Raw genomic sequence first — 26,457 nt, forward strand, 5'->3', positions numbered from 1 at the left:
TCCCTGCCTGTACAGTACAGTACAGTACTGTACAGTACCGTAATGTACTGTACAGTACATTTAATAGTGTACAGTACAGTACACGCAGGGACTACTTCAAAGAAGAGATAGGGACGGGACTGGACATGACGGGACACGGCCAAAAAATGATAAGACTTTTTGCAGGTATTTTACAATATGCTACGGCTGTAACCGTACGCCGTACTGTGCAAAACCAACCTGGCAGATAACTTGGAGCACGGTCGTGTACAGTACACTGTACAGTACACCGTACTGTACTGTACAGTTTACAGTATAAGGTACGATTACCGATGGTTGGTACAGCTGAAATGACCAGCAGGAAAGTCGGCCTGCCGACGATCATGCACTGTACTGTGACTCCTGTCTCTTCTCTTCTTTCGAGTACACGGTATAAAGTTACTGAACCTCTGACAGGTCTACAGTACAACAAAGGGTAATACTATCTGTTAAATGAGCACATTATCGTAAACCGTCAGCAAAGCGACGGGAGTTTGCACTAGTACAGTACTGTACAATTGTACACGTGTACATTGTACAATGTACAGCACAGTACTGTACTGTACAATGTACATGTGTAGCAGAGAACTGTTGTCCATCCGTCAATAATACTGTATAATAGTGAGTCGCTATTAGTCACCGACACGACACGACTTACATCCACGAACATTTTTGGTTCATTGCATCGATCTGTCTTTCAAGTCTTAGGGACTTAATAAAGTGATAACGGGATGACTGCAAAGAATTTTTTATCTCAAGTTTACCATGATCCCTTCAAATGGTAATTCAAGTGAGATTGCTTTTAAGTGAGAGAAACTAAGTTTAAAAGTTTCTTTGCTGCGCTGTGCAATTAGTGCACAGTACTGTACTGTACAAATAGTTCATAGCTATCATACCGTACACAAAGTGTGTATTTGTACTCGTCGTAAACGTATCTACTACATATCCTTATTAGTGCAGTGGTGTATGATCTATAATAACACTAACCTGTACTACTGTACACTGTACAGTACTGTATCTTGCAGTCTAGCTATCGACTATATCTGGCTTTGCGGTGACTCGTAAAATAATTTTGTACATAAAAAATATGCAATAAAAATTACATAATGGTGCATTGATATGTTTTCGTTTAATCCTTATTGCCAAGTTAGTGGCATTATTTTTATTAACTAATCATACTTTATTGTTAACCTATTTACAAGGGCTTTATTTCGAAATGTAACCCTGTTTGCGGTGGCCATCTACTGTGTACGTGAGTTTGCGGATATAGACTTAGGAACGGCAGGCGACATGCCACAACAAAATATGGCACTATAACATCAACCGAAATGCATTAAAAATGTACATTATGTTATACTGATGTACAGTACATTACAGATCCAATCAAGGCTTAAGCATATCTGCTTTCTGGATAAATGGTTTCGTTTCATAGTTTAATAGTTTTAATACATTCGTAATTAACTATAGTGAAATAAGTTTAATTTACAGTATATAATGAAGTTCTAGTATGGGATGAAAACATCATTCGCTTCGGCTATGGAATAGAATCGTTTATATGTAATACGTACGGAATCATTCATATTCATCTTCATTACGACTACAGAGGACTGTAGTCGATTCATATTTTGCTTATCAAATAAATCGTTTAAACTTGACACAAAAGCTATAACTAATTGTCAGTTTTACTAGAAACTGTCAATTGAACATTCCTGTGATCCAGTTAATAAATAATTTATGATTGATATAACGGTATAATTTCGTTGGGATCTACTAAGCTTTTATGTTAATAAATTACGATGTTGTACAATATTTTGCTGGAACTTGATAACAATAAATGGTAAATTCTAGAAATGCTGTTACTCAAGGTGATCAATTAATTCTGAAGCTGCGAGGGTATTTTGCAGTAATACACAGTAAATTCTTGGTAGAGGTCTTTTCTTTAAGCCTTTTGTTATTGGAAATGGTGGAAAGTTGAACTAATCTGTTTTGAATTGGAGTATTTTTCGCAGAAATAAATTGTCACATGAAATAACTTGCATCAAGAGACTTTTGAGTGTGAGGCTATTCCTGGCAATTAATATACTGTAGCACTGGTGTTATCGAAATACCAATAGTTCGTTGGGTATAATATTTCTGATATAAAATAACTTTAAGTCATCAAGAATAATGGAAATCTTAAAGAGAATTAGCCTTTAATTCCAAATCTTGAAAAATCATAGCAATATATAATGAATTAGCAGTCATATTTCATCGTTGAGCTGTCGTTCCAATAACCACTGGACATACGAGTACATATAGTAAATTTATCCATTTGATGAAGTTATAGTTTTAGGGCTTAAAACGATAATAACTACTACTGCCTATTCCTTACAGTAGTACTTACAATTGGAGTCTGCAAAATGGAACAAATTTCTTGTTGGCATAGACGAATGACCCGGATTTTAGTGTTACAGATTATTCATTTCAAATTATACGGCACGCGAATTAGAAGGATAATTCTATAGAATAGTTACGGAGAAAGAGCTGTAACTCAATGCAGCAGACTTATTGTTATCGAATGATGAAAATTCGTCAGAATTTTATGTTCTTGCTTACGTAAAACATTGAACAATGCATGTGATACAGCTTATGTCATACTGATAATAGAATTCACTAATTTACTAAAAAATCATAACGTAGCAGTGTTATACTGTAGTTTATTTTATATATACAAAATACTACAGCGTTGCAAAAACATAGTGATCTTTTAACATCATCAGTTTATCAGTAGCGAGAAGTGGTTGTAGCCGTAATAGCTACAAGCACAATCGAATTTACTACAATATCTTACACAATTATGGATAAGTTAAGGCTAATAAACAATTATAGACAGCACAACATTTCTATTTATAAAAGGTCCAAATATTTTGTAATTTCTTGTGTAATATTGCAATACAGAGTGGTCAGAATTGTAAATAATTTATAGAATTTTAACGTATTAATTCTTTGATATCGAATAGCATAATTAAGAAGTTTAGTTCACATAACAAGAATTGCTACCAGTAATAGACAATCTGATAAGTACAGGTAACATGCGGAATCTGTATCTTGGCACTTACATCAACATTGGTGAAATCTAATAAAGAAAAAAATAACTGAGACATTTTTAATAGCTGCCTCATCCTACGACAAACTCCATAATGGTATTAATGAGTTTGTAAGTTGGTACAGATAAAGGGTATTTGCCTAACAGCTTTTGTTGTAATAGAGGTGTCTGGACGAAGTATCTATCATGAAACAATTAAATACGAGTTAATTTATATTTTTAAAGGAATGCATTTACGATGAAGCATTAGAATTTGTAAATCGATCTAAAGTTAAAGAAGCAAGTACTACGATGTTAACCATATAATCATGGCTTAAGTTGTAAATTTTGCAATTCAATAATGTATGCAAAAAAGAAGGTTTTCGGCTCACTAACTTGAATTCTTCGGCATAGTTGCATTTAATATACTCAGCAAATTTTTTGCTATTTTGGATGAGTGTGCTCAAGATGGTGAACTTCTGATACAGTTGAGCTATTTCCAGAGGAGATAGGAATTCATTACCAGTGTTAGATAATTTCTCAAGAGCCGCATCGGTTATTCGTTTTATAAAGTTTTCCTATGAAAATAAAATAAGAAACTGCAGAGGCTATTTAGTAGTAACATTGCGATATTAGCCTTACGCTTTTTTCTTGCTTAGATTCCAGGAAGTTGATGAGCCACCATATATTCATCAAAGGAATAACGTCGCCCCAGTATTTCATCTGTGAAAAGTATTTACTGAATTTGACATTGCAACAAACTAACATCTATTATTTATACATTAGAGTAGATGTTAGCATTTGTAAATTTTCGGCAGAGAAATAATTGTTACCTGTTGAGTTACTAATACAATCTCGAAAATGACAGCAGCAGCCGCATCAGTTATATTCTTTTCTAAGATCATATTCTCATTATCTTCAGCAGAATGCCACTTTTCATATTCTAACAATCTCGAAAAATGAGGTCTTTGCAGATTTAAGATGCTATTCATAGAGTTACTGCTAGTACTAGTTACTGCTCCGTTGATCAATTTCAGGAGCATTTGGGCCCTACAGAGAGAAGCAAAATGAAATATCGTAAACTAGGTATTTATAAAGCACCTCCAATAGGTATAGTAAAAATAACTGGCTTTCTGCCACACTGGAAAACTGCGGTCATATTAAAAATGAAGCTTGCAACACTATCATTTAGAAATTTTATTTTTCTAACTTGTGTAATTTGAGAATGGATATTCTTGATGATACGACTTCAGTTTCTCTAAACATATTTCCCAGCACTTCTAGGTAGACCAGGCACAGCCTAAACGTAATTTAAGTGCCAACAGCAAGATCAATACATCGGTTACTACTTTCTGGTTGTAATCACATCATTAAATATTATTATGAATTATGACATTTTTGGGGAGATTTAGTTAATTATTCACAGTTATAACAGAATCTAGCTAAACAGAAGTTTCTCTGAATAACAAAGAACGCCAGAATAATAAGCACTGTACATTGAGGCTAACCAGAATTACTACAGCATTTCTTGTTGATTGTTAGCAGTTCTGTTGTGATATATGTTATCATTACAAAATTTATTGTAACACTTTTGGAGGTTACATAAAGTACGATTTAATGTATATATTATAATGCTCGATATCTCTACCAATAAATTTTATGCAGTCAATAAAACAGAGTGAGTAATTAGTATTACAATTGATGCGCAATGTTTCGCAATCATCGACACCTCAGGCAGGTAGCTGTAGATATTCGAACAATTCCTAATGATATCAGATTCTGAGCCGATATTATATACAGTACTTACTCCAGAGTATCAGCTCGTGATTGCGGAAGCCTCCAATGTGAAATTTCTCTATTCGATGAACAGGTAACATCGGCTAAACTTGTTGCAATATAATTGAAGAGATCTGGCGTCTTCCAAAATAGCTTTTTCAATGAATAGTTTCTGATACAAGCAGTGTTTAGTTCTTGTAACAACACGTAAATTTCTTCTAATTTTGTGGATGTTAGAATTTCTTCCTTCAACTGATTAAACAATTGCAGTTGTTGTTCACTACAGTATTAATAAAATAAAGTCAACCTGGTTTATATTTTGCAATCCCATACTCTTCTAAACTTATATAGTTATGGTTAATAAATTACATAAAGCCTAAGCTAAATAGAATTATTATTGTAAACTTTGATGACATTAGTTTCTTGCAGTCCATAGACTCTATACTAAGCACTTTGTATATGTATACTAGAACTTAGCATCAATCATACTCATGTACTCTAGTACCTGCCAATACGGATGCTAATTGAAGTATCTACATACTGTACTCAGAGTTTAATATCAACGCGATTTTCCTGTATCTGTATCACATCGAATCATTTTTAGTTTGTATTAGTAACATACTGATACGAAGTCTTTACAGTATATGCAAGGTGATACAGATACAGATACTGATACTTGTTTAGTGATACTAAAAGTCATACTAATACTAATACAGCGATGTTCTATTATTACTCTCTACATAGTATTATACTAGTACAGTATATGTTAATTAAATAAATAAATGTACCTTTACAGTACTTTATTCACATAGTGCATACTATAATTCGTATGCTAATATCTACAAGACTAGTTAATACAGCAGTACTAGACCGGTTCAGAATACACAAAGTTATAAAAAGTTAACTTTAGACAATTCCATATCATACTATATCACTCGGGTTAAATCCATGTTTTAAGGTGTTTATTTAACGCTAACGTCAAATAAAAAATCTTGAAATCTGGAATGATTAATGGCAGCGTAATATGGTATGATATGGAGGTCTAAACTTGAATTTTTTCAACTTTTGTGAATTCTTAATCGGCCTAATACATACTGCATTGTATGCAGATTACTTCTACGGTATAATTATGCACTTACAGTTCTGCACAGTACACAAAAGTTATATCATTTTGTGTTACCATGTATCACCAAAATTTTCTCGGTATCTGAAGCACATGATACTTTCAAATTATGACTTACTACTGATACTGTATAAGTATCATTGAACTGATACAAAAGTAATAAGTGATATTGAAATCTGACTGTACTAGAAGTTCATATTCTACTGCCACATATCAGAAACAAATAGTATTTTGTACTTCTTCTAGAAAACTGATGCGGACGGACATCGAATTAAATTAACATACCCATCCTTAATATGTAGACAACAACAAATATGATTTGTATTTGCGAATACATGAATTAATTAATAATATATGCTAACACGTTTCAATTTCTTAGCGAACGTTTGTTACTTATGCTTTGATAATTCTCACCACATGTGGTACATACGTTAAATGTTTGCTACTTTTATTGGTGCCAAGTTTTCTTAAATAGTTTGCATCCATTTCTAGGGTTTGCCTCTAAAAAGGAGAAGTTTGCTCGTAAGGGATCGAAATTATTGACTTGTGGTACAGTAATATGAAACAGTACAATGGTGGAGTTCGTATAGGTGACAGATATTTTCCAGGTAATATGTAACTGTAGCTCTTTTGTTACTGTACAGCAATTCATATAAAGTAGTTACTTTCTTGCAGCCAAATTACAGTAATGAATGATTTTATGGCATAACGTGAAGTTGTCACGACGTAGCGTGCTTTTAGTCGAACTGCTAGTAAGTACACATTGTTTTAGCTTTTGAAAGACATGCCTAATACAGTCTAGCAAGCAACTCAACATAAGCCAAATCCCTAATGTTCTTCGTTATTCCACTATTCATTTTGTAAACAAGAGTTAAAACTTTAGGTTTAAAGTAAATTTGATTGTAGACAACTAGATATCGTTTAGCTGAGGATTTTGTTATTTAAGCAGTACTTTAAGGCGCGTTATGTAGTAAAGTAGTACAATAATATATAAGTCGTAATGATATACAGTAGAAAACATTATTAATTATTGGGCTAGTATAAGTTTACTGATCAGTTGATCATGCTAAAGATAGTTTTACGTTAAGATAAGTGGTACATGCGCTTACAACGATATTACAAGTAAGAATGCAGGTACCCGTATAATATATATATATACGCACATGTTATGTATGTAAGAATACAGTAACCTGTTGAACTGCACCTAACGTGTTAGCATAAGATAAGGTGATGAATTATTAAGATAAGGGTATAATAGCCTTAATAGGTCATTACGGCTATACTACTATTTAAATGCAGTAAATCCTAAATAAAAGAGACTTTTAGTAAGCTTACTAGGAGGAGTACTGTATATCAAAGTCCCTCGTGCTAACGCTAACGACTAACAGTGGAAACACAACGGCACATACAGCTTTGATGTTAACCTTACCATCATATAATTTTCCCAGGTACTATGCATGTACATAGGCATCTTGGAGGTATCGGATAATATATAAATGTCCACTACCGTCTGATTTCTGTCAATTAAATTATAAAAATTCTGTAAATCGTTAGTGGATATTTTTTCTTCCGCGTCTGTAAAATTTGGTGCAAGATTTTTATTTTGCACTGTCTTCTTTCTGACAGTGGATCTAGGTACACAAGCGGTAGCGGTTGAGGACTTTATCGCATAGTCATCCCTGCTTTGCAATTTCGGACGCTCAGGCAACTTCCTTTGTTCAAGGAGAGAATGACTGAGTTGATTGGTAGATCCACCAAATTTGTTTCTAGATTCATTTCCATCGCTAAGGGAAGGTTCGTTAATTGTTGAATTGGGCATAGAGTTTGACATACGAGTATTCGCCTGGTTCATGCCTTTCGAGAGTTTCATTGGAAGGTTCGATAGCGTTTGTGAATATAACATACCGTCATCAATAAAATACTGGATTCGTATGTGCTGGCACTTTTCCCTATCCTCTCCACTTAAAAAACTTGGCAAATCGTATATCTGAAATACAGTTTAAATTTAATTTAACGTGTTAATCTATAATACGGTACTAGCTTAACCCGCATACTATGCTGTGGGAATGAGACTTCTTATAATACACAGATGTTACTAAATCGCAGTATCATAACTGCGGTATCTCGTTTCTTTGCCTAGTAATTCTTTACTGAGTAGAAGATTGAAAGGCATTAAATTTTGAACCATCATAAGACCGAAGGTAGTGAAAGAAGCTGAAATAATATGCGCACTGTAATGCTGCAGATGTGCAGTATGTAACAAATAACGTTAATGAAGTCTATATATGTATAATTAAAACGTAGTTTTATCACAATACTAAGATGCAGAACTGTAACCTAAAGTAATGTTATCAATCAATCAATCATATTAATGTGCTTGTACGTGGTACATGCAGTTATGGTAGACTGAAAAACCGTAACGAAACGTGGACACTTTATACTATCACACTTAACTAGCTTAACGTCCTACTTATGCATTTTATTGATGAGTACAGTGGCCTATTCAATAAATTTATGAAGTTATGTATTATGTTTAAGTATTCACTGTCAGTGTGTGTGCTGTAAGATGAATTTGTTGTATTCAGTATTTGTACCCTACTTGCAGGCAATTACACAAACTTCACTGCATCCTAGTACTAGAGTCGGGTCAACATACAGTAGAGTCGGGTCAACATACAGTAGAGTAGAGTCTTGAGGACTAAATCATCAAAGAATGAACAATTTAAGATCGGACTCGAGAAGTTCAGAGCGCCTTATACTGTACGTATATGTAATTATACTGTATAACATACTGAGTACAGTACATACCATTTCCATAGAAAATATGTCGCCCAATTTAGTGAGAAGTTGAACATTCCTGGGAGGGTTCTCAGTAAGGTATAAATTATCATTGCTTAGAACGATGTATCGAAAGACGTGTTTTTCACGATCCGAGACAATAACACAAGGTTCAAAACTTCTTAGCGTTTCGTATTCGTTGGGAGGTAAGTTACGTTTTAAAAAGGCATCGACACGATGATTCTTAGGGGCCATCACACGACTGCATTCCAACTACTGTATTTATCCTACCACTTGGTAAATTCCATTTGTAAAGTTGTTTATTTACTGTTAATTACAAGATCATTACTTTGCATACTTGTCATACGTGTGTACAGTACAGTACAGTACTGTATTAACATTGATAGAAACGTTTTTACTGTTAAGAAAAAATAGGACTTGCACCGTTATACGGTAGCGTACAATTACAATACTGTACAGTACTGTACTGTACTATGCTTAGGTGCTACTGTACTGTACACTACTGTACACTGTACAGTATAACCCGTTTGTTTACACTTTACAGTATTGTAGTTTGTAGATATACTGTACTGTACTGTACTGTACAGTGTGCAGTACTAATGGTTGTGCCATCATGAATCATGATCACTAGAGACAAATGGAAAGATGAGTTTGTCGCCTAATTTTTAACAGTATTCCAGTGTACTGTACAGTATATGAAGTGTTGTATGAAGTGCGTACGTAAAGATTGGAGTGAAATCGATAGAGACGACGGGCGGCTGAATACTGTACTGTACAGTGTACAGTACTGTATAGTCAGTACTGTACATTATACTGTACTGTATTGTCTACAATGTAAACATGAGTGATGGTTCGCATCTCCATCAAACGGGGATGCGATTGTTGGTTGTTCCGTACTGTACAGTACAGTAAAATACGGTGGCCGAGAGAGGCCACTACTTCACACTGCACTATTCCTCCACTGTACAGTATAGGAAACCTCAATGCAGTATAATGGAAAAAGATTTCGAAGGAAAGATCACTGAAGTGTAAGCAATATTCTTATTCAATGCAGATCCGTAATCTTTAGTTTAGTTGATGCTTATGATACTAATTGATAACAAGATGTAGAGCACATCACAGGGGTGGGGTGGCTTAGCCTACTACGTGAGTGCAAAAACTACTGTTCTGTAAACGCCAGAACAAAACTGATAAAGCTGTGTGCAATACTTATTGCTATATCAGCTGCAAAATGGCTGTATTGATGTGTAAAATATACTCTATAATAGATTACACCGCATAGTCGGAAAAGTAATGTCATTTACCATATAGGAAACTTTAAAATATAATTAATTTCGTATTTTTCGTACGTCAAAGTTCATTTAAGACCGTTTATAGATTAGCTCATGATATCGAGCAGTTCGGTGCAGTGTACAGTACAGTATAGTGTATTCGCTAATAAAATATAAAATATTTAGGCTTTCTGTAGCAGCACAATTTTCAATACCAACAGCAATGGGTGATCATTGGCAGACGAAATAACTTTCTTGAATGATAAGGAGTGTTTTTTTATTCTCAAAATTTATCTGCTTCTCTCCTACCGTAATATAGAGCAAACGGAAAAAATGTCACGGGAATCGTCTGTTCCGATACTCAAGGAATGTGCCTAAAAGGTATTTCCTTAATACTTTTTCACACTGCATATAGGGACTTTAGGTGTTAGTTATCCTAACAGTTATCAGTTACATTCTGTAAATTGACCGTTTCTAGACTAGTCAAGGTAAACTATCTGCTGCACTCATTTACTAATGCAGAATGCAGTACTTCATTGCTTATACGAACTCTAGTATGTTTAGCTCCATGAAGTGTTTGTGCATAGCTTTAGTAACGTGTTGCCATCCGAATGCCTCAGCTAGGGGAGTCTGTTCTAAGAAACAAGCTGGAGTTGTTACTGCTATAATCGAAAGAGCTAAAGAATTAGTATCGGATACCCGCACTAGTAGAATAGATCCCATTGTTATTGTGGAATTTCAATCAAGGTATGTTACTCTGTGTCTTGCATTTACAGCAGATTGTGGTTTGTGAGCGTATCTCTTGTTCTTTAATAAACTGGCTTTGACAGTTTAACTGTGCAATATTTTTTAGGACGATTCACTTTAAGTATATGAAAGCGATCACTATGGCTGTTCATGAAAATATTTCTTAAAAGTTAATAATATAAAACATAATTCTAATTTAACAGACAGTTAGCCTATGCTATAAAGTGCGAAATGGAGTGATATTATATGACATCGTAGATGCATAAATCTATATGTATTGTACTGTATTTACAATCTAGTGTAAAATCTAATCAAATTTGCAGTGCTGTATAATGAATACCGGTGCTATGCCTAGCTAATACGAAATATTAGTCTCTGAAAGTTCGGATGTTCTTTCAATTGTAATACGCTTTGATCGTAGAGACTACAAATGTCCTCATTTTGCTGAAGGGTCAACATCGTAAAAGGCTGCTGCGTTGCCGTATTAAAGACGATATGTTAATAAATGAATATTTTATCTGATTTCTAACCTAAAGAAACACTGTACTGTACCAGTCTGTACATAAGATGACTATATCTTCATGAGAAGAAACACCTTCGCTTAGGCTTACTTTGGCTACTTCAATTGGAAGCTTATTACGCATATCGGCTCATTATGCACTACTCCTAGGATTTTAGTTTCTATTTACAGTTAGTCGCATAAATAGAGTATTCACATATAACATGCACTCAGAATTTCAAAACTAAAATTTAACTTAGAAGATTTTTAATGAGAATATAGTCACTATTTACAAGTATAGTTACAGAAGTACGAGTATATTAGGTACTTTCCAATCTCTAGTCAAATTTGGTGGTCAAGCTCATTGATAATTATAATGAATACATATAATTAATAGAATTTTAAAAGGAATTAATTCATAGAATTCTACCTTAACATACGTAAGCTATAAACGGTGTTAAAATAACTGCTACGGTTAAAAATTTCACCGTTGAACACCATCAAAATATTTCAACGCAGTATTTGTATGCCTAGAAACTATAAATCACTAGTTCGATAATGTACATAGCATTACGTATTTGTTAAAAAAACAGTACTGCACTACTGCGTAAGGAATATAGTATAGTTACATCAGTAGAGATCGCCATAATGTACGATTAGGAATTAATTAATCCAACATTGCTATTGAAAATATCTATTACTCCTGTCTAATAACAATAAATTTTACCACAGATTAAATACTAAATGCATTGTTCTACTAGCCTTTAATGACTGCAATTGGTCGGAGTTTAAAGCACTTTTTGCTGATACCAGCTAAGTGACCTATAAATGATCAATTAAATAATTTAATTTAATGAATGAAGGCAATACTAAGTTATTAGATATGATATACACACGTACAAGTTTCTACAACATTTGTAACATCCTTGTAGGACTCTGGAGCCTAATAAGATATGCTAAAATTATGTATCTTTTAAAGGGTATCTACTTAAATATGTTATCAATTCATTCAATGACAGTGAGTAAAATAGGAGAAATATCCAACTTTCTTAAAATATACCATATTTCCGTGTTTCAAAGTTGTAGAATACTTACCTCTTCCATGACAAGCTTTGGTGACGCTACCCTAATGGATATTCCGGAGGCGTTCAGTCGATCTAGTACTTCTTGATAATTTAAACTGCGTCTATAGTCATTCATTAGTAAATCAGTCGAACGCGTTTTTTATGATAACTGATTAAAGATAAAATCCTGGATTAAAAGGTACACACAGCTTCATCTATATCCGTCATAATTCTTACGTTGCCATGTTTACAAAACGTTAGAGTAGAAGCATAATAATGACCTCTACGCTTAATTATACCATAAAATATTGTTTGTAAATAGCTTCTAATGAAGGTAAGCAATCTACTGGTAAATTATTGCCATTATTGTTCGCTAGAACAATGATTCCTATGTCATTATTATAACGTGTCACTCAAAACAACATCTGTGCTGTAAAAGTTTATAACGAATACACTGATTATTACTCTAAGAAATTGTTAAGAGAAAACTGTGACGGGACAATCATTAACGCGACGTATTGCTTAACACGAAATCTGCCCTGTAAAAAGTTTATACATTAATTATTGTTAAAGAAAACTGATGGAACTATTAATATAACAACTATATCCATATCTATATCTTGCCAAGACTTTGCTGAAGCTACTCGCTAGTGTTCATAACTTACCTAGCTTTTGCTCGTGAAAGAGCGCGACCCTATAGTTATGCGAACAGAGAAAAGTTTACAAATTCATATCATATACTGGACAGAAGTTCACAGTAAAGGCTCTAGTTTTTACCGCTCCATGACACGTGGTTCCGTACGTTTCCGACATTCCTTGGCTTGTTCCAGTCATCACAAAACTGAAAATGATATTAACTTTTAAATCGACAGCTTATCCAGTTAGCATAAACTTAGAATTTTAACTACCTGCAAGTCCCCATTGTACCTCCAATCAGGACAGGTTGTCCGGTTAACTAAGAAATATTTGAAAGTTTAGGACTAGAAAGTAGAGCTTTCAAATTCACCGCTGGTAAAACTGTTAGCAATATCGATGTTAAACAGACCTGATAGTCAACAGGAATTAAAGGGTGATGAGGGGGAAAAGCACGTGTAGATCCTTTGCGATGGACAAGTAAGGTACTTAATTTGCCATTAACAACGTGCTCTTCAATTTTTGCAATATTATGCGATACATCATAAATGACATGCATATCTAGGTCATCAGGCGTAGTATGGAAACATTTTGCAAAAGCCTAAATCATAACGCAGAGTTCATTATGCCGGTCAATTGATATCTTATACATTGTCTACTACTAACAATAAATTATATATTTAAGGCAATGACTTTTAAAAATGATATATGCATATCCAGGCCATCAAGCGTAGCATGGAAACATTTTTCAAAAGCCTAAATTATAACGCCTCGCTCGCTATGCCAGTTAATTGATATCTTAGGCGTTTTCTTAAACGTTTTCCACTACTAACAACAAATTATATATTTATTTAAGGGTTATCGCTTTTAACCTGAATCGTACCTGACGAGCTAAGAAAGTCATACTAGATCTGTTCACCCAAGCATAATTAGCAGCCGCAGCCATTCCCTTGAGGTAATTTTGGCCTTCATCAGAAGCAATGCGAGCACAGGCAAGCTAAGGTTGCATTTAATACATGTATGAAACACGTAAAGGTTTCATGTTATACATTTTCAATCGACCTTAGAATTTTTAAAATGGCAAGACGAGTAAAAACTGATACACTGTCTGAACAAATAACCTGTCTGTCATTAACATTAATGCCATCTTTAATCATTGCTTTCTCCATGTTGAATAGAGCATCTACATTTAGGCATAAAATAGCGCGAGTTACTTTCGAATAAGAAAGTAATTTGTGAATTCTCATGTAGTCACTAACCAGTGGCGACCTGATGTCCCAAACCACGACTGCCGCTGTGTACCATAATACAAATCTATTAAATGTTTGCAATTGAATTGTATTTCGTTATCTGAATTATATTCCAATAACGCAAACGTCTTCATTTACTGCATTATTTCATATATTTAACATATAACCTGTCCTCTGCGATTTATTCCCATACTTTTGGCTGCGAAACTGTCATAAATTTCATCCACTGCCTGAATTTCAGCATAGTGGTTCCCAGCCCCAAGTGTTCCCAACTGCAAGATTACCATGACAGTAATATTATAGAACATAACAGTAAGTAAATAATGTAGTACCTTCTGAAATAATCTCGTCAAACACCTGAGGTAATCCGCGCTTTTTTGCTCTTAAACTGATCTTGTTTGAATCTGCCTGAAGCATTCTTCCATATTCTTCGCAGTGTTCTTTATCTTCTGCCCAAGCATACCCCTCACGCAACGACCAGTCCATCCCCATTTCTAATGCCTCATCCAAATCCCTAGGCAGGAAATTTAATTTGTTATTAGGAAGAGGCAATGGCAACCAAATAAATTCTGATAACCGCTTAGCGATGCAAGGTACGTATGTAGTTCGTACGTAAATTAAGGTATGATTTCATATCACTATGAACTTTATTTGAGTAAGCTCAATTCTGCAGGGTAAGGCATTACGGAGCAAATGTAAATAATATTTGGCATAATGTGTTATTCCCCAGGATAATGTATATAACCGCTAAATCTTAGAGGATACATAGGTAAGATTGTTCATTTCTACGGTACACCTAATACACAATCCTAGATTTTCATTAACTCGCATTTTACTAACACTATGAGAAACTTTATAATTTTATGATATTCATTTTGGAGTACATAAATTTTACCTTGCGTTCATTGGAATTATGCCCCTTGATCCGACACCGACAGGAATGTGATCAAAAAGTGACTGTTGTTTATAAATGTTAAGTATTTTACCAAATTGTGTTTAACTTATTACGATACTTTGAGTAATGTTTCGAAAATAATGCTTTACGATATTTAAGGTATAAGATTATAATTTCATTTATTTTTCGATTCGTATTTGGAGTACTACCTGAGCTAAAGTTTCTTTCATAGGGTTGACGTCTCTTTCATGTAAGTTGGTTCTGATTAACCTTACACCACAGTTTATATCAAAACCAACTCCCCCTTATAGTTTCGATGAGTATAATCATTAATAGTAGTATTATAAAGGCTTGGAAATAGATTAGGTATATACTGTACGATTGTAAAAGTCTGTAGAAGTAAATTAAAAGTAAACTTGCATAGGTTTTCATTAATCTATTTGCTAGTAAACTAAACTTAAATATACATAATTTTATATTGATGTAATAAGTATACCAGGAGAGACAATAGCTTTCGGATTAGCAACGTCAAATGCAGCAATATTACCTAGAAATCATTTGACGAAATATTAATCCTGTAATCTAGCAATCAACGCGTCAGCGTAGTAGGCATCAAATGGAATCAGTCATGTTATACATTGAATTTTTAAATTATATTGATACTAGGCATTGGGATTTGGTTTGCAGTCCTAAGTTTGCAAAGCATGGAAGATATTGATCTGCCTTCGTAATTAGTTACAGTATGTAATACAATTACTTCATTTTACTGTCGTATCTTTATCTACGCATACTATGCTAAATACAGTTTAATACAGCACTAAACGTTATATATGTAATAACTGCAATTTGGCTTCGAAAAGGCATATCCATGAGTTAGCGTGTACCAGATTGTATTTTCAATTAACAGTACAACTTTTAGATAGAGACATATAGATAATCATTTAACACTCAACATTTACACTATATGAGGCCAGGATATAATATAATTGGTAACTGCATTATTTGTTACTAGATAAGTGTATAGAGTAAAAAATTTTCGGTAGCGATATTTTTACATGCATAAATTGCTATTGCAGAAAAATACTTTGTGAAGGGTTTGCTTTAAAGCCACAAGTTGTGCAATTAATCGCAAGATTGTCTAATACAGAATCTTAAATAGAAAACGTTAATCTTCAAGTATTACATGGTCTTTCTTATCTACTACTACAACAAAGTGTTCCAAGAATTTTTTGATCAAAGTATTATCCCTAATATCGAAAGGCGAATTAACAATCATACCTATAGCGAATCCGTAGCCGGAATGAATATCAGGCAATCCAATTGATTTCTATAAACGCAAATGAAACTTGTGTATTAGTTATCAATGTAATTCAATTAAAAAACAAGATGTTATCTATGCATACCCCTACAATTCCAGGTAATGCAGCAACATTTCCTATTTGCTTTACACCAGGCAAGAATCCGCCCACGCCTGACGAGAGAAAATCAAGCTTTATAATATCTTCACTCTTTCGAGATAACTCATGAAAATATTGCTGTAACTCATATAACTAACTTTTATTCCTGCACATTACTACTGCTTGCGAAGATTTTTAGGAACTACACGTATAATAATAAAATGGTAAAATTAATACCATCGGCAAATATGAATAGTTTTACGTCGAACATCGCAGGCACAGAAACCTTCAATATGTTATCCAATTTTGAGAATTTCTGTGCGTGTGGTGTGTAATATAGAATTTTATTTGCCGATGGTATTAATTTCCCCTATAAACTTTACGCCACATATTTTAATCGTATGATATGCATATACAATATAGTAAATAACTGTACTGTAGCTTGTACGCACGGTAATATTTAAAGTTAACCATAATACTATATATCAAAGGGTGAAAACTTAAAATTTTACAGCCACACATTAACAAATTATGTCTAGAATCGAATTGTAAAATACTTTCAGGTCCAACGCATTCGAAAGAATATCTACTTTTCAAGTTGATTATTCTTGATGACATATGAAATAAATTACAGTATATTCCAAAATTATCTCTCACGATCGATCACAGTATAATGTATAAACTGCAAACATTAATTACACTACATCTAAAATGTGAATTTAATTTAATATAGTCTTTACAAAAAGTGATGTGCCGGTGATTTCGTACTATAAACACACAATGTGCTAGTGATATTGATTTTTCTAGCGATTTGCGCTGTCAGTGATGCTATTGAATTCGTGACACGTGAATACTGTACGCTTGTCTTGACATCCCTTTCTGTACCTTGCATGCTACTTAGTACTTACTGTATCTCAATATTAGATTAACTCAAAGGAATGAAATTTTTACAGTTTGAGTTGAGATAAGTTACTAACAAAGCGGCAATGAGTTTGCGTTCTATTAAAGAGATACCTGAATTTACGTGTATGTTTCGCAGTAATTCACTCAAAGATTCGCATTATCAATGTCAATACTACGCTATTAAATACCAACAACCTGGGTCTGCGTAATAACTTATATCGTATGTAATACGGAAAAAGGATAGTTATCCATATTCAGTTTTGAAGATCCAGGTAACGTACCGTTGCAGGAACAGAAATGCTGCAATTCTTCGAACATCAAGTGCTCTAAAGGTAGGTCTGCGTAAAATAATCCTTCTACCTAAAAAAATTAAATATATCATTAAATAGTACGTCTACGAGTAGTTCTATTTACGTCGGACTCATTGATTCATTTCAGAATTATTAGCAACTTACTTCATAAAAATATACACACACTGCGTCGATAGTACTTACTTAGATATCTCTGATGTAATGCAAATGTATAGTATGTATGTTGGTAGCCATTGACATATCTAACCTCAAGCTGCTGAGCAACTTTGTTGAGCCAGGGACTTCTAAGAGAAATTCTCTTATTAGAACCCTGGTTGTGCGTACGAGCAGTGTGCGGCTTTATTGATGCATTATGAGAACACACAGTATGATGCAGCGTACGAGTATTAATAACAAAAATGAAATAACATTTAGTCGCAAAATGTTCGTCTTACTTTCATATTTGGAACAAAGCCTAACTTGATGCGGTAAGAGTAATCATTAATTTTTTCTATAAAGTTTAGCTCTTCCTGATAGCTGCGATTTCTGTTCAGTCGTTCCATTGTCGCAGAGATTGATCACATTCGCAGCACTCTACTAGTGTTACAGTACAGTACTATACTTTACACTGTCATGGAATACTAAATACTGTACTGTACTGTACACTGTAGTCCATGACACTTTACTGTAGCCGGCAGTAATAAAACAGGAACAGTAGTTTCTGTAAAAGTGTACACTGTACAGTGTACAGTACACTACTGTAGCACGGTACTGTACTGTACTGTACAGTACTGTACAGTACAGTACAGTAGACCGTTCAACTTGATTTTGATACGTTTCAGCATACAGTACAGTACTATAGAATTCTGAACGTCCAGTTAAAATCTGAACGGTCTACAGTACAGTACAATACAGTTTCTGATAGAGTACTGTACTGTACAGTACTGTGTAACTAGACGTCTTACCGTATCTTTCTATGGACTGTATCTATTGAAAGCTTTTCGACGTAAGACTTCAGCAGATCCGTCAGACTTTGTGACATTTACTGAGCGCTAAAATCAAATCAAAGTAGTGATTTATTTTCCTTACTTGATGGTGCACTTATACGAATCAGACTAGAATTACAGTAGTTTAAATAACAGCAACAAGAGTTCATCAGGATGATCATTCCAATTAGATGTTTTACCTGCGGCAAGGTGATAGGCAATAAATGGGAAGCGTACCTTCATCTTTTACAAGCTGAATACACAGAAGGAGATGCTTTGGATGCTTTAGGCCTAAAAAGATATTGCTGTAGACGAATGCTTTTGTCTCACGTGGATCTGATAGAGAAATTACTAAACTATACACCTTTGGAGAAGTAAATTGGCTGACTGAGTAGCCGAATTACTTAGTAAAATAGAATATTTCTGATCTTAACAAGGAAGCAAAAAAGACTGCAGTAGCCATTCCTAATTGTAACTCTACGAATTATGCACCGTACTCGTACACTGTACGCTAGAACATAGATAATGTATTATTATGTTATTACGTTATGGTTTTGTTCGCAGAAATTTAAAGTATTATATGTACTATGATATATAATCATTAAATTATTTTGTAATACTAAAGCGAGATAGCAGTAGGATTATTCGGCGATTAGTATCTTAAAAAGTAAATGCAAATTCGTAAGGTCATTATAATGTCGGAAAGATTGCACAGATCAAAAAATGTTAATGCATTGCTTTATGTTCTCTTTTATTTATAATACGGTATATCATGATAATAGATATCATTATACAGTATTACTTTATAATCTAGCTTAAATTAGTTATTTACGACTATAATTTAATAAAACGACGTGAAAACAAACATCAACAGCCATCTTAATTAAGACCTGCAGATGAGCGATAGTAGTCCTTGAAATGGTACGATATTCCATACTTGTTGCTAGTACGTACCAGTATGCAGTGTTATGCTAGCTTGCTAGGGACGCTTCGCCGTGCAGATTACTTAGCGTTATACGCCTATCGCATTCATTAATATGTTAAGACTGTAAGAGCAATTTTGGCGTGGGGCTTTTCTGAATCAAGATTGAATTCTATATTTCTATTATGCTATGAATTATTGTCGCAAACGGAAAAACACTGAAATGTAGACAATTACTGAAACTATGCAACCAATGCAAGTGTGCACTCTAGTACAGCAGTACTGTTGTTGGTTCTTTTCGCTACAGTACCAATTTTGACGAAGTGATACTTTAACACGAGCGCATGAAATTTTAGAACATATCATGCAAGTATACATAAACCATAAGCACAACTGTAGTATACTGCACAATACATACATTCTGTACTTGTTTCAGAGATCAGTAGTTGTTATCTCAGTTTTTTAGTGTTTTTCGGCGATCATAATTGTAATTTTGATTGTTAACAGTAAATACGAGTAAACATGGTCTGAAACCGCATTCTTCTAGTGGTCCATGGTGTATTACGTGTTACGTCAATCGAGAGATTTAGTTGACACGTGTTCGATATTATCTGAAAGTGACTGCAAACGGTACTTCAGATTTAAAATTTATATTACAAGTACGCTTATCTTGTAGACTCAATTGCATAAATAAAGTATATACGCGTACTGTATATCTATCACCTATTGCGTATTGGCTACCGAACTCAAACTAAACGTTCGTATGTGTCGTTCCTCAAGCATTTTGATTCGACGATATAGTCAATTAAGTAGTTAATTTTATAGATTTAGAATAAATCTTAGTTTAATCAATATCAAGCTGCTGGGCTGGGCTAAACAGAAACCTGTAACAAAAGGAATTGTTAGAGTATCTAGAAAGGCATACTCTTGCTGCTAAAGATAATTTTTATTAACTGTTGAGTACAATGTTATAAATAAACTTTAGGTGCAATATTATACTCGTACGGTATATTTTGACATATATATATATATATGTATATTATTGGCCTATTCTGTAATATAATAGCAAATATTAAAAACATTACTAATATTAATCAGACAGAAAAATCCTTTTTAATGGCAGTGTAGCTATTGCTACTAAGAGCACTCAGTTAGATTAATAAGTCACGGCAGTGTCTCTCGTTAGTATTAGAATGATATGTCAATTATAATTACTGGACTTATATTCATTCCCAATCTTCTGTGTAAGAGCAACTCTACATGAAGGGATTTTTAATGATCTTGCAACGTTGACTGTACCAGTAAAAGCCACGGCTGGTGCAATATGTGTACGAATAGATTGATATAAAAAAAATTTGCAATTGTGTTTACACTCTGCATCTTCGATTTAGAGCTTAAAACAGCAGCGAAAGATAATTTAGCATGATTATGTATTACATTGGTAATTATTCCAACAAACCTTTTCTAAGTCTTGTGCTCGTACGGGATGGTAACAGGATACTGATACGGTTAATCTGTATAATAAATTGATCAAGAATTTGTATTAACGGTTATTACCATTTCAGAATAGCAAAAGTCATCATCTACAATTGCATTACGTTAGCAGCTGAATAAGGTCGAATTTGTAGATGAAACTTCACGGTCTCTTTCTGCCAATTAAAATCATATAGCTTCCGTTAAGTAACGTTTGCATTAACTCGTTTCAAATTTTATAGTTCAAACCTGCATCTTTACTTTCAGGGTACAACATTCGTTAATGCTCATCTTGTGATTAAGTAAGTTCTTCACCTCTAACTAATAGAAAAATACATCGGCAGTAACTCAAGTAAAAGTTAAGTTTAACCTACATTTACAGTATACTAAAAATGCAATTTTACGTTTCATACTTTAGCTGGCAAACGTAGTAGAAAGAGCTGATTATTTTTATTGCCAATATCTTCTAAAAATGGGTTAGATGTGATTTCTAGCTGACGCTTATTGCTGTAACCATTCGAAAAGAAATTGCATTAATTAGAATAGCAAATTAATTACTGCTGATAATGTATTAGTAATGATTTTCATTGTATATCATATACCTTTCGGTACCTGTTGATAAATCCTTTTTACCACTTGATAAATGCGGACGCGGCATTTTTATCTGTTATACTTGTAGTAGTGTAATAATTGTAAGCTAACGATTAAAAAAATGGCTCGTGTTCTCAAAAGCAGATCAGCTGCACACAGTAGTTAGGGACTCCATGTACAGTAGTCTGGGTTCAACTTTTGCTAATCAAATTTGATTAATGGCTTCTAAACTTCTCCTACATACTGTACTGTACACTTCTATACAGTACACTTGTATACTGTACAGTACTGTACATGTACAGTGTACACTGTACAGTACTGTATACTGTATACGGTACAGTAGTTCCAAGTCACTTCCAACCAGTGTCCTTCTCAAAGTCAACCCCAAACCCGACTCGAGGGAGGGATTCGGGTTAAAAATTTCTATGGTGATACAGTGTTTATATAGCGATTGCGCTCATTTCGGATTAGAAAATCAACAATTTGATCGGGTTCGGGTTACGTTTTCACTCCATGGCCGGACTCTGCTATGATTCCAACTTTCAGCATGTGTAACTTTGGATAGTTGTTATTTCTGAATTGCTCGCGGTTACACAGGTACATATTAGGTGTATACAAGACAATTGCCGTACTTCATTTGCATATGCACCTACATTTAAAGGTATTTCAGTATTTGCTACTTTACATGGAATCTTTCACGATCCTTGGACGAGTTGGAGAGGGTGCTCATGGTGTAGTTTTCAAGGCGAAGCACGTTCAGGTGAGAGGAAAGTTCTAGGAAACTCTGAGTGCGAGTATACAAATAATTACAGTACTGTAAGTTTCCTCAACGATCTTCTGTCATATTATAATTATTAAAATGTGCATCTTAGACTGTGGTCTAATGCTAAATCTTACCATCAATCTGATTTTCTCCTGAAAACAATCTAAATCCTATTTTATTTGTTGCTGGGTGTCAGGATGACGGCTTGTTATACATTTCGAATAGAACATTTAATGTCTAAGTTATAGAGGCGCATATTCCTCCATCTACTGTATACTCACTCACTCGCTGCAGTGATTAACTAAACTTTTAATCAATTGTACAGAGCGGAGAAGTTGTTGCTTTAAAAAAAATTCATTTAAAGAAAATAGATGATGGTATCCCAAACAACATTTTAAGGTAAGCCTTACACCAATAAATCCCTTTTTGTATTCCTAGAGAGAACTATTTAAGTTGTATCGCGAGCGAAAGTCTAGGTGGCAAATGATGATACTACAGTGCCACCGTGATGTGTCCACTGCCTAGTTCTGTATACTGTAATTAAGGCCTAGGTTTCATTAAAGCTGTCTATTTACTGTAAGTCCAACATTCGGGGTGACTTGTATTAAAGATTCGTACTTTTAATGTATAATAGAATGGATAACATAAAGGGATATATAGCACAGTTAAAATTACGGATTGTTAATTGCAAATTATATTTTATCGTTTGTAGCCTATGAAATGAATATCATTGTGATGTTGAGTTCGAATTCTACGATGTTTGACAATTGATGAAGTATAGCAACTGTTGTTTAGCTATAGAAAAATTAATTTTAGTTACTAAATAGGGAAATTAAAACTCTGCAAGCAATTACAGAACACGAAAACGTAGGTATTCGTTTTAGCAAACACGTTCGCAATTGTGTAATGCATAGGTATATTGCGTACGTTATATCTTTATATTGAGCATAATCTTAGCGGTGGTCAGCTTACAAGTCAATGTTCTATAAAACGACGATTACGGACAGAGTCATCACTGGTAGATTTTATGTTGATGTATAAGTATTTCCGCTGATGCTGAAATTAAATGTTGTAGCTGTTTCTCTACATTAATGTAGCTAACGCATGTAAGATAGTGTTTTTAGATACAGTAGTACAATAAAATACCTTTCAACTGATTTCGGTAATACTTATATTAAACACTACTTTATTACAATTTGTTTTATAAAAATTAAAAGTTAGCCATGGATGCATGAAATACTAGACTATTTAGCCTAATTTCTAAAACGCACTGTACAGATTGTTCGGCTTTTCGATGTTTTCCCGGACGGCAGTAGCCTCGTACTCGCCTTCGAATACATGGTTACAGATTTGTCTGAAATACTACGAAGCTCGCAGAATACGTTACCAGAAGTAAGTAGCTAGTTAACCTAATTTTAGATTTAGGATAAAGACCTTTTATATGAGAATTTACATTAATTAGAAATTATTGCTTTTTAGCGTTAGACTTTGTTTATAATAGCCTAAACGTTACATTCTGTTCTAAATCAATTAAAGTCTCATGTTAAGAGCTACATGATCATGCTATTGAGAGGAATCTCATTTTGCCACGAAAATCATATCATTCATCGGGTACGGAAGTGTTACGATACGTAATGCTATTTTTTTAAATAAATTGCAGTACGTAAAAAGAGGGAGATTAAAATAATTACGGTATTCTCTTCTCACAGAATTTAGGTATTTCTTGCATGTTATGCATTGGTTATTTTAACATAGAAACTAAGTCATGGTATATACAGTAATCGGCATTATTGCTTTTACGTAGGACCTTAAACCGGCCAACTTACTTATTAGTTCTTCTGGTCAATTGAAGCTTGCTGACTTTGGTCTAGCTAGGGTTATGTCTGTAGAAAATGAAAGGCTCTACAGCCACCAAGTCGCAACGAGGTCAGTGATTTTTAATGTGATATTTTAAGCCGAATCAAATTGCACGTAATGTATTGTATGTGACAACGTGCCCGAGTTTGTTTCCCGTTTAATTAAGTCTCTTTGAGGGAATTATAGCGTTGAAATACTTATTTTGTGCCGGTTTATTTCCCATTTAATGAAATCTCTTTTTAGGGAATAATAGCTTTGAAATATTTAGTTTGTACCAATTAAAACCTATCTTGCAATTATCACTACAATTTGTTGTAGATGGTATAGGGCACCTGAACTTTTATATGGCAGCAGAACTTATGATGAAGGAGTTGATCTATGGTATTGTCTCACTATGTTCTGCAAGATTTTCAATATTTAAGTATTTCTTCTTCCTTTTTGTCTCCATCTTATATACGTTGAATGAGTGCAGGGCAGTAGGATGCATATTTGCAGAACTCATTAATAAATCCCCATTATTTCCGGTAATCAATAAAATATAATGTGTGCAAGTACTGTCTATAAAGTATATAAAATACTGTATATAGTTGTATATGTGTGTGTAATTCGAAGTTAAACTCATATTGCATTTATGCTTAACTTAAAGCTAATTATTCAATTGTAGGGGGATAGTGACATAAAGCAGCTGGGATGTGTACTTAGTATATTGGGTACACCAACAACGAGCACTTGGCCGGTATATTTATATCATATTTATTATTTGATTATTTATCAATGTCACTTTATCAGTGATTCCGTTTATATTCTGCTATTTAGGGATTAATTGAGCTTCCAGATTATAACAAAATTACATTTTCTGGTTTTCTTCCTATACCATTTGAAAGTATCGTTCCTGATGCTACTTCAGAAGTAGGAAAAATTAAATAACAAAAAGTTAAACTTTTTTCTGAATGTATTCTCCACCATCAATTGAGAAATCGAATATACTTATCAAGGCGCTGAATACTGTAGATTTCAACATTAATATATATCAGATTGGTGTAGCTCTGCTTTAGTTTTACCGCATTGATGCGTTTGCGACTACTTGTTATGTATTCATCAACGAAAATGGTAAAAGCTAAACTAATAAACTATGATATTCTTTATAATTATCTTAATAGGCGCGGCACTTACTAAAGCAATTCTTGGTATACCAAAGTAAAAAGAGGATATCCGCAGCAAAGGTTGTTCAGATGCGCATATTGAGTCTCTACTGTACATAGGAATTAAGTACCAGCTTCTGCACATTGTGACATTTTTAGAGTTTATAAGTTATAGCTTTTGTAGAAAAGTGTTATAAATATTTTCGCGTCACGGTTAGGCATTGGTACATCCTTACTTTTTAAAGATGCCATTACCTGCTCATCCTTCTGAATTACTTACGCCACATCGATATCAGTCCTTGATTCGAAATCAAAAGTTACTCGGAGCTAATGCTCTAAATCACGGAATTATAGAACAGTCTCTATTACCGGCAATCATGATAAATCGATACGAACGGGACCTTATGGAAGAAAGCTAAATTGTTATTAGGAAAGAGAACAATTCGTATCTGAACTGTATGACATCCCCGCAAGAGGTCCTGAATATTCATTGGTGATAAATCCAAGATGAAGCAGTATTAGATATGCGTAGGCTAATTATTTTGCTGGTCAATTTAACCAGGGTTTACTGGAACGGTACACTGCGGACTGTACTGTACTGTATTGCACACAATTGCCATCCGAATTAGTTTTCTGGTTGGTTTTTCTACGCGTTGGACTGAAAGGCCATTTCCCGCCCCTCTTAAGTAGTCCCTGACTGTACAGTACTGTGGAGTAGCGAGTGAATGGCTTGAGTTCGGTCTGAACTTCTTACTGCTTTTATCACTCATTTTGCACATATAATGCGGAAAAACTATGCTGTAATGTTCTATACGTAGCTGTTGCTCTGTAATTCATGTTATGTAAAATCTTGCTTAACGTCATTTAAAGGATGTTAACACAGCAAAGCTACCTAAGAATAACTAGACGTATAGCTTTCGGAGAATTACGAAAATTAACATGTGCGTTGAATTATTTTCTTTCAAGATCCGAGGCTGTGATGATTATGATTGTT

The 26,457-nt window shown here is 34.0% G+C and overlaps 5 protein-coding genes across 5 annotated transcripts; 2 read left to right on the forward strand and 3 right to left on the reverse strand.

The window, feature by feature from the left end:
- Nucleotides 1-3,175: 3,175 nt before the first annotated feature.
- On the reverse strand, nt 3,176-9,014 carry TRIADDRAFT_52430 (uncharacterized protein; the record flags this gene model as incomplete). The annotated part of the gene is made up of 8 exons (XM_002108896.1): nt 3,176-3,284; nt 3,479-3,660; nt 3,725-3,850; nt 3,916-4,132; nt 4,890-5,138; nt 6,412-6,482; nt 7,411-7,968; nt 8,790-9,014. 8 exons carry the CDS (start codon nt 9,012-9,014, stop codon nt 3,176-3,178), a joined length of 1,737 nt encoding a protein of 578 aa, XP_002108932.1.
- A 3,040-nt stretch (nt 9,015-12,054) lies between these two features.
- On the reverse strand, nt 12,055-18,292 carry TRIADDRAFT_18395 (uncharacterized protein; the record flags this gene model as incomplete). The annotated part of the gene is made up of 19 exons (XM_002108897.1): nt 12,055-12,119; nt 12,198-12,240; nt 12,393-12,483; nt 13,027-13,055; nt 13,139-13,202; nt 13,270-13,316; nt 13,407-13,595; nt 13,878-13,991; nt 14,116-14,177; nt 14,254-14,308; nt 14,412-14,516; nt 14,602-14,758; nt 15,140-15,201; nt 15,349-15,443; nt 15,636-15,686; nt 16,418-16,466; nt 16,543-16,610; nt 17,721-17,799; nt 18,185-18,292. 19 exons carry the CDS (start codon nt 18,290-18,292, stop codon nt 12,055-12,057), a joined length of 1,533 nt encoding a protein of 510 aa, XP_002108933.1.
- Nucleotides 18,293-18,889: 597 nt separating this feature from the next.
- Nucleotides 18,890-19,093, forward strand: TRIADDRAFT_18503 (uncharacterized protein; the record flags this gene model as incomplete). Its single annotated transcript, XM_002108163.1, has 1 exon — nt 18,890-19,093. The coding sequence occupies one exon, from the start codon at nt 18,890-18,892 to the stop codon at nt 19,091-19,093; it is 204 nt and encodes a 67-aa protein (XP_002108199.1).
- Nucleotides 19,094-20,736: 1,643 nt separating this feature from the next.
- Nucleotides 20,737-21,768, reverse strand: TRIADDRAFT_63548 (uncharacterized protein; the record flags this gene model as incomplete). The annotated part of the gene is made up of 6 exons (XM_002108898.1): nt 20,737-20,951; nt 21,097-21,151; nt 21,236-21,286; nt 21,360-21,431; nt 21,524-21,617; nt 21,713-21,768. The coding sequence occupies 6 exons, from the start codon at nt 21,766-21,768 to the stop codon at nt 20,839-20,841; spliced, it is 441 nt and encodes a 146-aa protein (XP_002108934.1). The 3' UTR covers nt 20,737-20,838.
- Nucleotides 21,769-22,386: 618 nt separating this feature from the next.
- TRIADDRAFT_20272 (uncharacterized protein) lies at nt 22,387-25,248 on the forward strand (the record flags this gene model as incomplete). Its single annotated transcript, XM_002108164.1, has 10 exons — nt 22,387-22,472; nt 22,792-22,863; nt 23,292-23,331; nt 23,743-23,867; nt 24,015-24,075; nt 24,269-24,390; nt 24,640-24,707; nt 24,799-24,845; nt 24,986-25,057; nt 25,138-25,248. The coding sequence occupies 10 exons, from the start codon at nt 22,387-22,389 to the stop codon at nt 25,246-25,248; spliced, it is 804 nt and encodes a 267-aa protein (XP_002108200.1).
- Between the last annotated feature and the right edge of the window lie 1,209 nt (nt 25,249-26,457).

The sequence above is a fragment of the Trichoplax adhaerens genome, genomic scaffold (assembly GCF_000150275.1).
Source record: "Trichoplax adhaerens TRIADscaffold_1 genomic scaffold, whole genome shotgun sequence".
Lineage (NCBI taxonomy): Eukaryota > Metazoa > Placozoa > Uniplacotomia > Trichoplacea > Trichoplacidae > Trichoplax > Trichoplax adhaerens.